Here is an 11,474-nt window from a genome sequence, read left to right on the forward strand (position 1 = left end):
GCAGGGGATGGGCAGCGGGGGAAGAGAGTGGAGTTGGGGATGGGCAGCGGGGGTGGGCAGCGAGGGAAGTGGAGTTGGTGATGGGCAGCGGGGGAAGTGGAGTTGGGGATGGGCAGTGGGGATGGGCAGCAGGAGAAGAGAGTGAGAGTGGGTACCCGACGATCCGGGGGGGGGGGTGTGTTGTGGGCGACGGTGGTACTGGGTTGACGCCAGAATCTCGTCAGCGGCGGCACTGGGTTGAGATGGCGACGGCGACCTTCAAGAAGCAATCGAACGAAAACTTGACGACGGCGACCTTCAAGGAGCAACCGAACGCTCAAAGATGGCGAGGAGAGTGGGTTGAGATGGCGGCGGCACTAGGTTGAGATGGCGACGGTGAGGAGAGTGGCTTCGTAAGGGTAAGGGGGAGCAGGGTAGCAGTTCCCAGTTCCCAGGAAGGAAATAAAGGGGGGGGGGAAGCAGGGGAGAAGGAATGAAGTAAATGGTTGGGTCGCGTGGGGTTTTGTAAGGGTAAGGGGCACGTGTCACACTATCAGTGTCTTTGTGGGATTTATTTGTAGCTCTAGTGTTTTCCTTCCAAAATATTTATAAGTGTCTCTTCATATGTGAGATCCTCTTGGACTTTGAGGGGCACGTACTCCAATACATGTGAAGGATCATAGATGTACTTTCATAGCATAGACATGTGGAATACATCTTGTATTGGAGACATTTGTTGTGGCAATAGTTCCAACTCTTTCCTGTTTCTCAAATGATTCAATATATCTCGAGCTCAACTTGTATTTCTTTCCAAATCTCATTACCCATTTCATTGGGGTTATTCAAAAGAATACTTTGTCTCTTGATTTAAAATGTAGCTCCCCGCATCTATGGTCTAAATATCTCTTTTTTCTTTCCTACATTGTAACAATCTCTTTTGGATGACCGCTATCATATCATAATTGTAATCCCACAACATCTAAAATTTTCGTGTCTCTTCTGTTGTTGTCATAAAAGTTTGTATTTATCAATATTTTATGGCATAAATATATAAAAAGATAAAAACAGTAGCGCGATATATGTAACAATTTAAATTTAAATTTATTCATTGATATAGATATGTAGGTAAAAATTTATGTAGAAAGCCGGTCGAGTACTCTAGTTTGTCTAAACTTGTGTAAAAAGTTATGAGTGGTTTAATTGTTACTAGGGCTGTACTAAAAACTGAAAAACCGACCTAGACCGACTCAGACTGGTCGCCGGAGCTCAGAACCGGCCGAAACCGGTGGAGAACCGGTCGGCGTACGGCAGCAAATAGAGAAAAGCGATATCGGCCAATTCGGCGTCGGTTCGAACCAGATTAAAACCGCTGAACAGGTCGACTAAATAAACTATTTTTTTTTATATATATTTTGAATTTAAAAACGACGCCGTTCTACTTAAGTTTAAGTGGAGCGGTGTTGTTTTAAGCCTTAGTTGTGTTTTAAACACAACTTATACGACGCCGTTTGGTAGGCGTCGTTTAATTCATAACGATTTAAAAAAAATTAAGTAGAACGACGCCGTTTCGTTTAAACCAAATGGGGTTGTTTTAAAATAGCTTCATCTTCTTCCTCGCGTCTTCTTCCTCGCGTTCTTACCAGCTCTCATCCCCTCTCTCTCTCTCACTCCTCTGCAACAGTCTCTCTCTTTACTCTCAGAGGAAGCTCGGTTCGGGAATCGACTGTGAACCGACAGAGAAATGAAGCAACGGTTTCGGTCGGTATTTCTCCTCCCCGTCGATCAGTTTTGGCCGGTTTTCTCTCGCAAATTACCAATTGGTCGGCGTCGGTTTGCCCAAAAACCGAACCGAAGGGGTTGGTTTTCACCCCTAATTATTACGACTAAAAGATTTTTATATATAATTTACCTGACCAATTAATTTAAATAATGTAACTCGTTAATAATATATATATAATTTCAATAATGACATTTATTTCATCTAACAAATAATAAATCAACTAAACAATTCATGAATAATAAATTCAAATTCGTTAAAAAGATAATTTATGAATATATGAAATTGATAAACCAACTCAACTCGATTACAGCTCAAGTAGTCTCTCTAAAAGAACTTCCAACGAAGCTACAACACTACGAAATTGATCTCATCGTTATATGAAAAATCCAAATAGCACTCATTTAATGGGACCGGTCGAAGAACTGCAAGCTCACTAATTTGTGAGATGATGTTTAAAACTGTCACTAACAATGATAATGGCAGAAAATCCGAGTCCTTGAGGATCCTGCGCCATCACTACACGAAGTTGATAGCTCAAGCCAACGGTCAATAGGTTCTTTGACCAAGAGCAGTGTCACCATCATACATGTGGAAACATGTAGTTTTCAACTAACGATTAAGACCGAACTAGCTCGACATTAAGGTTGCCGTGCACCATTAAAGGGGCTAGAAAATGTAGACATTCCAATGAAAAATCAACCATGACTAGCTAATGAATGGGCATGCATCATGTCCTTTGCATTAATGACTAGAAGGTTGAAAGTTGGAGTAAGTAGTCTAGTCCCGATGAATTTGATAAAATGGATATGATAAAGTTAACGCATGCCTTGTATATTACTCTAGCTAGCTGTCACAATCCCGACTGGCATGTGATCAACTAAAGACCGCACATGAGAAGATGCGACAGAAAATTCAAATAGTACTCATTTGATGGGACAGGACGGAGAATACCAAGCGGACTAATTTGTGCGATGAAGTTTGTAATAAGGCAGCCTTGCATGAAAGCTGTCACTCACTAATGATAATGATAGAAAATCTGACTCTTTGAGGATCCATCCGTCCCTACAACACATCGTAACTTTTGAAGCTGAAAAGCGTATAATTAAATTATAATAAATATTTTAAATACAAATAAATTATATAAAAATAATTTGATACAATTTACTAATTATAAAATTATTTTTTAAAATAATAAAATAAATCGAATAAATCACATAAAAATTAAGTCAATTTTCTAAAATTATTTTTATATAATTTCTTTATAATTATAACAGCCATCTTAAATTATAGACTCTTTTAGTGCGTATACTACACGAAGTGGATATATTCAAGCCGACGGCCGACGGCCAATAAATTCAACATCATACATGTGAAACATGCAGTTTCAACTAGCAAGACTCTTTAAGGCTGCCGTGCACCATTTAAGGGGTTAAAAAATGTAGATATTCTACTCAAAATCAACCACAACTTTTATTTAATGGGCATGTCTTTTGCATTGACCGTGAATTTGACAAAATGGATATCATAAAATTAATGCCTTGTATATTATTCAAGCAGGTTGTCACATAACTTCCATTAGCATGTGATCAACAACCTTATCATTATCTAATTAAGGGGCTAGAAAATGTAGTTATTTCAATAATAAATTAACCACAACTTTTAGATGTGTTTGAATAGTGAGATGATATAAGATAATTTTAAGACGAGATACAAGTCGTCGTGACTAGAGTAGGATTCCTTTTTATAGACATGTTTTAAAATATTCAACTATTTTTTAAATTAAACATTTTTTTTTATTTTTAAAAATAAAAAAATATATATAAATCTTAAAAAAAAACTTTATTAACCATTAAGTGAAAAAATTTAAATAATTAAAGCCAGATTTGGACACCACCAAAATTCTTAAAACTTCTCAAAAAATTTCATAATTTCATTATTTATGAAATATCATTCAAATACAAAATATTTTTTCTTTTTCTTTATCAATCTTTTATTGCTTTTTTTAACTTAAAAAAATGATGACATCTTAAATATATAAACATAAATGCTAAAGCCACACATGGGGATCCCGATAGTGGTTTTTTTTATAATGATTAAGGAAATGTTTTTTAATGATGTTGTTAATTTTTTTTAAATATTTAAAAGTATTAAAAAGTACATGAAATAAAAAGCAAAAAAAAAAATGCATTGTCGGGACCCGAATCAATTAGGATCCCCATGTGTGGCTGTAGAGCCACTCATATATAAAAGAAAAAAATATATTCATCATCTAAATTCTCATCATCCAGTCATAATGTTGCATTAGATAATAAATTTATAAATAAAATATAATAAATAGTCTCAAATCATCTAATACCAGATCATTAACTTTCTGCAGTCTTGATTTTAGACGCTTGGTTGTAGAGTACAAGCCTGATTGGACTTTGGAAAAATGTTTTTCAGATTTCCTTCCAAGATATGAACAATATTATCACAATTGACGTTGAATGGAACATATATATACATTTCTCTTCATTATAAGGCAGATACAATATAACATATATCAAGCCATGTTTATAAGATATTTTTCTTTCTTTTTGAGTGATTTTCTTTGTTGACAATATTCTTCTCTATATGTTGTTATATTAGATTATTAGATTATGCAAAATTATGTCTAGTTTTCTACCTTTTTCTCTTTCTTTCTTTTTATTATTATTTTTTTTCCTTTGATTCCTCAAAGAAATTGCATTTAATAGCTAATTTGATGGTTTTTTTTAATATTCAGTATGCTAATTTGATTCCTCATTTGTTTTCATAACTGCTCACAACTTATCTCATCTAATCATTACAATTTTTTCAAATCTCAAAAGAAAAATAATATTAAAAAAATATATTCTAATAATATTTTATTTAACTTTTAACTTTAATATCATCTCATCTTATCTGTGAAAATAAACGAGACTAAAACAGATAATGATATCCATAACTACTAAAGTTTAGAAATTTTCGCTGAGTTCAAATTTGTCCGTTAAAATCCATAAAAATGACACATGATATGACGTAATTTTTACCAAATTTTAAAGATTTTGATTATTAATTGAGGTGTTAATTAATAATTTAATAATTTATTATATATATTAAAGCAGGTCAAAGTTGAAATGTAATGTCTCTGAGTTGGAGATCGAACCGTTTGCCCATCGTAGCTCCTTAATTTTTTTATTTCCAATCTATTTAGAAACGTGAGGAGCAATTTGTAGCGTTTCTAAAATGTGAATGATTGACGTTGATATCTGCATAATTTTTCTAAAACACAGCACGAATTGGCGGTCTTTCGACGTTAATTTTACCACACAAGTCAATGATGACAACAACGTGCAAACCACCCTCTCCCTCCCTCCCTCTCTGGTTGCAATCTTTTTAAACATCAGTCTTACTTGTCAATCCTCAATTTGAGTGCCTAAACCGACGTACACTTCACATGGCTGCCCCAACAAGTTTCCTGATCATGCTTTATTTTGTGTGCGGCTTTAGCATTGCCTTGGCAGCAGCTCCCAACATTACCACGGATCAATCTGCTCTTCTTGCCTTGAAAGCTCATATTTCTTTTGATCCCCAAAATCATTTGACAAAAAACTGGTCTACTAATACTTCTGTTTGCAATTGGGTAGGTGTCATCTGTGGTTCTAGACATTACCGAGTCAGCGTCTTAAACCTTTCTTTCATGGGCCTTATAGGTACCATTCCTCTGCATATCGGCAACCTTTCATTTCTTGTGAGCCTAAGCATCCAAAACAATAGTTTTCATGGCTCAATCCCAATTGAATTGTCTCATCTTACTCGGTTAAAATTCTTTGACTTTGGATACAATGAATTCAATGGAGCAATTCCATCACAAATGGGATTGCTAACAAAACTTAGAAAATTGTATCTTAACGATAACAATTTCATAGGTACTATTCCACCATCTCTGTCTAACATATCTTCATTGCAAGTTATTTCTGTTGGATTCAATCAGCTTTCGGGCTCCATACCTTCATCTATCTTCAAGATATCTTCCTTGCAAGAAATTTATCTTGGAGTGAACAAGCTTTCAGGACCGATATCCTTCATTTTCTTCAACATATCTTCACTACAAATCATTGAACTTGGCGAGAATATGCTATATGGTGGACTATCTACATATATGTTTGATCATCTTCCCAATCTACAGTATCTTTCTATTTCTCAGAATCAATTCTCAGGTGAACTCCCAAAAATAGGGAATTTAACTATGCTTACAGAGCTATACCTTGATGACAACAACTTTGAAGGTATGTTTAGTCGGCTATCAGCCTCCAATATATAATAGTTATCCTTTTTGTTCAAATACAAACAGTAGTAAATTCTATATTTATTGACTAATAAATTTACAGGAAGACTATCCCCAGAAATAGGGAATTTAACTATGCTTACAGTGCTATACCTTGATGAAAACAACTTTGAAGGTATGTTTATTCGGCTATCAACCTCCAATATATAGTACTTATCCTTTTTGTTCAAATACAAACAATAACAAATTCTATATTTATTGACTAATAAATTTACAGGAAGACTACCCCCAGAAATAGGAAATTTAACTATGCTTACAGAGCTATACCTTTCCAGCAACAAGTTTGAAGGTATATATATTCGTAGTCTTATTTGAATCAATTTACATAGATAAGGCTATTGATTTAGTAGACATGTTTTCTGATCGTACTTTTAAGGTCTACTTATATAGTCTTATGAGTCAATTACATCGATATCATTACTGATTTAGGCTGCATTTGGATGTTGAGCTGGACTCAACTGAGTTGAGTTCTTTATGAATAATAGTGAAGGGAGTTATGTGTGGCTCATCTAAACTGAGTTTAAAGTGTGTTTGGATATTAAGAGAAATTTAGTACTTTTTATGGAAAATTGAAAAAGGTTGTAGGTCCAACGTATAAAAATGTTTTAAGTTGAAAAAAGTTGTCGGTCCCACGTGTAAGAAGGTTTTGAGTTGAAATGAGTTTAGTAATTTGAGAGTTGAATATTTGGATGTTAGATTCAACTTAAAATTAGACTAAGTTCAGTTGAGCGTAGCTAAGTTTGAAAACCAAATACAGCCTTAGTATACACGTTCTATGATCATCTCTGATTGAACAATTCATTTCAATTTGAAGTACAAAATACTTTAATTTGTTCAAAATATATTGCAACTAGAAGATTTCAACAAGTCTAGTAACAAAATCGCACGAGGACCCAGAAACATTCATTAATTATTTGTGACACCTACATGGTATAATTTGAACTGGGAGAGGAACCCTGAATTCAACCTGTAATGTGCATGCCCCATGCATGATATTTTTGAGGTCATGGTTATTTTCTTAATGCTAATGAGTATTCTAGGTAGCTTCATTATATCTTCTTTATCATCTTGAATAGAAATACCAATGACTATTCATATTGTGACAGGTTTAATACCAAATCAAATTGGTAATCTGCAAAATCTAGAGGTTTTTGATATTGAAATCAATGGATTTTTTGGCACAATTCCATTTGGGATCTTCAATATCTCAACAATAAGATGGATTGGAATGACATCAAATAACCTATCAGGCCATCTTCCATCAAATATGGGTCTCTTCCTTCCAAATCTTCAACGACTTTTTCTTGGGATAAATAAATTGAGCGGAACAATTCCCAACTCTATCTCTAATGCTTCAAAGCTCGAAATCGTAGAATTATCTTGGAACTCATTCTCGGGCTTAATTCCAAAAACGCTTGGAAATTTAATATTCCTCAAGATGCTCAACCTAGAATTTAATGATTTGACAGTTGAATCTCCAGAATTGAGTATTTTCTCCGATTTGTCGAGTTGTATAAATCTCGTTGATTTACTTTTGAGCAAAAATCACTTGAATGGCTTCCTTCCCAAGTCCATTGGAAACCTCTCTCTTTCTCTTCAAACACTTTACCTATATGATTGCAAACTTAAGGGTAGCATTCCAACAGAGATCGGGAATTTAAGTGGTTTGACTATGTTGACCTTATCCAGTAACGAATTGAGAGGACTTATTCCAACCACAATAGGAAGTTTGCGCATGCTTCAAGGTTTGGGCCTTGATGGTAATAGACTAAAAGGAACCATCCCACCAGAACTATGTTACCTAAGCAGATTGTTTGAATTATTTTTAGTTGGTAATGATCTATCTGGACACATTCCTAGATGCATAGATAATATGACTTCGCTAAGAGCTCTCTACTTAGGCTTCAATCAATTAACTTCTGTGATTCCATTGAGCTTGTGGAGGCTTACACATCTCTCGAAGGTTGACTTCTCATCCAATTCTTTAAGTGGCTCTCTTTCATCTGAGATTGCGAAAATGAAGGTCTTGAGGATATTGAATTTGTCAAGAAATCAACTATCAGGTGATATCCCCAAAACAATTGGTGCTCTCAAAGATTTGACTAATCTCTCCTTGGCACTAAATCGACTAGAAGGCTCAATTCCTATATCTTTTGGTGAATTGGTAAGCTTGGAGTTCTTGGATCTTTCCAATAACAATTTATCTGGAGAGATTCCCAAGTCCTTAGAAGGACTACATTACCTCTATTATCTAAATCTCTCATTCAATAAACTACAAGGAGAAATTCCCACAAAAGGACCATTTCTAAACTTCTCAACTGCATCATTTATGTCAAACAATGCACTTTGTGGTGCAGCTCGATTGAAAGTTCCCCCATGTGAAGAAGGTAATCCTCGCAAAAGGAAGACAACATGGCCACATATGCTAAGGTATGTGTTGCCAGCAATTGGGTTTATAATGCTTGCACTAACCCTTGCATTTTCTTGGAAAAGATGGAAAAAGAGGAATCTAAAATCTCCTGCTCAAGCAGACATGTACCCTCTAGTTACATGGAGAAGAATTTCTCACCAACAACTTGTACAAGCAACGAATGGATTCAACTCTAATAATTTACTTGGTGAAGGAAGTTTTGGGTCAGTATACCAAGGAACACTTTCAGATGGGATGAATATTGCAATCAAAATTATGAACTTGCAAGTGAAAGGGGCATTCAAAAGTTTTGATGCAGAGTGTGAGGTGCTACGGAATATTCGTCACCGAAATCTTGTCAAAATCATCACCATTTGTACCAATATTGACTTCAAAGCCCTTGTATTGGAATACATGCCTAACGGAAACTTAGATAAATGGTTGCACTCCCAAGATCACTATCTGAATATCTTACAAAGGCTAAATATAATGATTGATATCGCTTCAGCATTAGAATACCTTCATCATGGTTATTCAGCAGCAATTATTCATTGTGATCTAAAACCTAGCAATGTCTTATTAGATGAAGAAATGGTTGCACATGTTGCCGATTTTGGCATGGCCAAACTCTTAGATGATAGGGAGTCGCTAATGCAGACCATGACTCTTGCTACTTTCGGGTACATGGCACCAGGTAAATTTTCAAACTTTTCCATTTCAAATTGCATGTTCATCCTTCTACTCATTCACTTGCAATTAAATATCTTTTGAGTTCAGAGCAAAAAATATATGTATATATATTTTGAGTTTGATCTACAAGTCATTTTTATCATATTTGTTTGTTCACTATTAAAATAAGAAAGTATATATGATGAGTTAGAATGTTATCCACAGAGTATGGACTAGAAGGCGTTGTTTCTACAAGAGGTGATGTGTATAGTTATGGCATTCTACTAATGGAAACTTTCACAAGAAAGAAGCCTACGGATGACATGTTTATTGGAGAAATGACCTTGAAACATTGGGTAGATGAATCACTTGTCACTTCAATACTCGATATTATTGATGTCAATTTGTTGAGAAATGAAAAAAAACATGCTGCCATGGAGGACTGCATATCTTCAGTTATGAGATTGGCTTTGGATTGTTGTGCAGAGTCACCTCCACAAAGAATTGACATAAAAAATGTTTCAACGACACTCAATAAGGTCAAATTAAAGTTTGTACTAGATAGTAGAAGAAGCTAAGTTGAGTGTGAAGCTTGCTTACAACTCCCTCATGTTTGTGACTCATATGTTTAGGATTTAGGCGTTATGCTTCATTGTTTTTTGAAAAATTACAATTTACACCTTAAACTATTAGTTCTTTTGCAATATTATCTAGGAACTATCTAAGTTGCCATTTTGTCCCCAAACTACAATTTTTTTCTGTCAATTAATATCATGAATGTATCGTGTCATCTATTTCTAGTATATCTAGGTGCTAGAAAAATTAGATCAGAATACACAAAGGAAGTGATATTACCTCATTGGCAAATCGCAGATATAGAGAGGTTGTCCAAAAACTTCTCCATCGTAGTTGTTCGCTTGAAATCATCATCGTCAATGGTGGAACATGTCACGTGGTAAAACCAGAACAACACTCATATTCCACCACTTAAATGTCAAGATTAGAGAGATGCACATATTTCAGAGAGAGATTCTATTTGTGCCAATCATCTAAAGGGAGGGGGGCTATTTATCTCCCCTCCATTTACACTAGGCAACCAAGTCTTAAAAATGGGACAAACACAAAAATTCTAATTTTTCCTCTATCAATGGAGGTCTCACACAGCCTTAAGCCTTAGATCTTCCCTATACAGATGTTTGGCACTGGGGTTAGGTCCAAAACAGTCAAGTCATTTATCCTTCCATAAAGCTAGTTTAAACATAAATTAACCTCATACATACATGGCTAGCCTAAGTGATGGAGATACATTTGTGCACAATAAAGCTATTGTAAAGATAATTTTGGCTTCATTATCACCAACTTGAAATGTCGACCTCTCATTAATAAGCTTCATGAAGTTTCTAGCTAGTTAGTTTGTTGCAAATGAAAAGCCAACCGGCAAATGAACCTTTCTATTACAATAATGTAAATTATGTTCCTAGCAATAGTTGACGGGCAATAGATGCGATATTTTGGATCAAACTAGATAAAAATTCGTACTCATCTAAAACATAAATAAAGTTGACACTTAGGCCTAGTTTGGACACATAATATTTCAAAATATCCATAAAAATTAGTAAAATTGTTTATGAATAATAACAAAATAGTTTAAGTTAAGATGTTTTATTGAGTTTTGAGAAAAGAGAGAAAAAAAAATTGAACAAAAATATTATTGTAATATAGTTTTTTAATATTATTATTGTTTTGAGATTTGAAAAATCAGTATTTATTTTTGTATTTTATTTAGAAGTTTGTAAAAATTATAATGATTAAGCATTGATTAGATGAAAAAAGTTAAAAACTTGCGATTGAAAAGTATTTTGTGTTTGAGTGATGTTTGAGAAGGAATATATGAAAATATTGGAGAATACATGTGTTCCCAAACTAGCTCTAAGCATAGTCTTATTAGCGAGGGATTTTTCCCAATGCCACTCTTACACATTTATATAGTCTTTGGTAAACTAGTTTTGATCATTTTTTTTTTGTTACTGAGTTTGTTAAATATGAAAAAGGCTTGATTTATAAAAAAATCTAATAAAAAAATAAAATTTTTTATAATGAAATAGTTTATATAATAAGTTATATTATAAAATATTTTGTATTATAAAATAGATATGAAGTATCACATTAAACCAAATAAATAAATTTGTTTATAGATCTAATACTCCTGGTATTCACTACAAGAAAATTGCTTATTTGCAGCCAGTTAATTTCAGCGAAATGACTATTTACATATAAAATGAGTCTGT

The 11,474-nt window shown here is 34.1% G+C and overlaps 1 protein-coding gene across 1 annotated transcript; it reads left to right on the forward strand.

The window, feature by feature from the left end:
* Nucleotides 1-5,159: 5,159 nt before the first annotated feature.
* LOC121267114 (probable LRR receptor-like serine/threonine-protein kinase At3g47570) lies at nt 5,160-9,764 on the forward strand. Its single transcript, XM_041170986.1, has 6 exons — nt 5,160-5,472; nt 5,980-6,048; nt 6,151-6,222; nt 6,325-6,396; nt 7,214-9,211; nt 9,412-9,764. Exons 1-6 carry the CDS (start codon nt 5,217-5,219, stop codon nt 9,762-9,764), a joined length of 2,820 nt encoding a protein of 939 aa, XP_041026920.1. The 5' UTR covers nt 5,160-5,216.
* The last annotated feature ends 1,710 nt before the right edge of the window (nt 9,765-11,474 follow it).

Source organism: Juglans microcarpa x Juglans regia, chromosome 5S (genome assembly GCF_004785595.1).
Source record: "Juglans microcarpa x Juglans regia isolate MS1-56 chromosome 5S, Jm3101_v1.0, whole genome shotgun sequence".
Classification (NCBI taxonomy): domain Eukaryota; kingdom Viridiplantae; phylum Streptophyta; class Magnoliopsida; order Fagales; family Juglandaceae; genus Juglans; species Juglans microcarpa x Juglans regia.

What these genes read in the sequence shown, in the direction of transcription:
- LOC121267114 (XM_041170986.1), top strand. Translation starts at nt 5,217, where the DNA reads ATGGCTGCCCCAACAAGTTTCCTGATCATGCTTTATTTTGTGTGCGGC. An exon ending in TGATGACAACAACTTTGAAG is followed by an intron (nt 6,049 to 6,150) that starts GTATGTTTAGTC and finishes ATAAATTTACAG; the next exon opens with GAAGACTATCCCCAGAAATA. An exon ending in TGATGAAAACAACTTTGAAG is followed by an intron (nt 6,223 to 6,324) that starts GTATGTTTATTC and finishes ATAAATTTACAG; the next exon opens with GAAGACTACCCCCAGAAATA.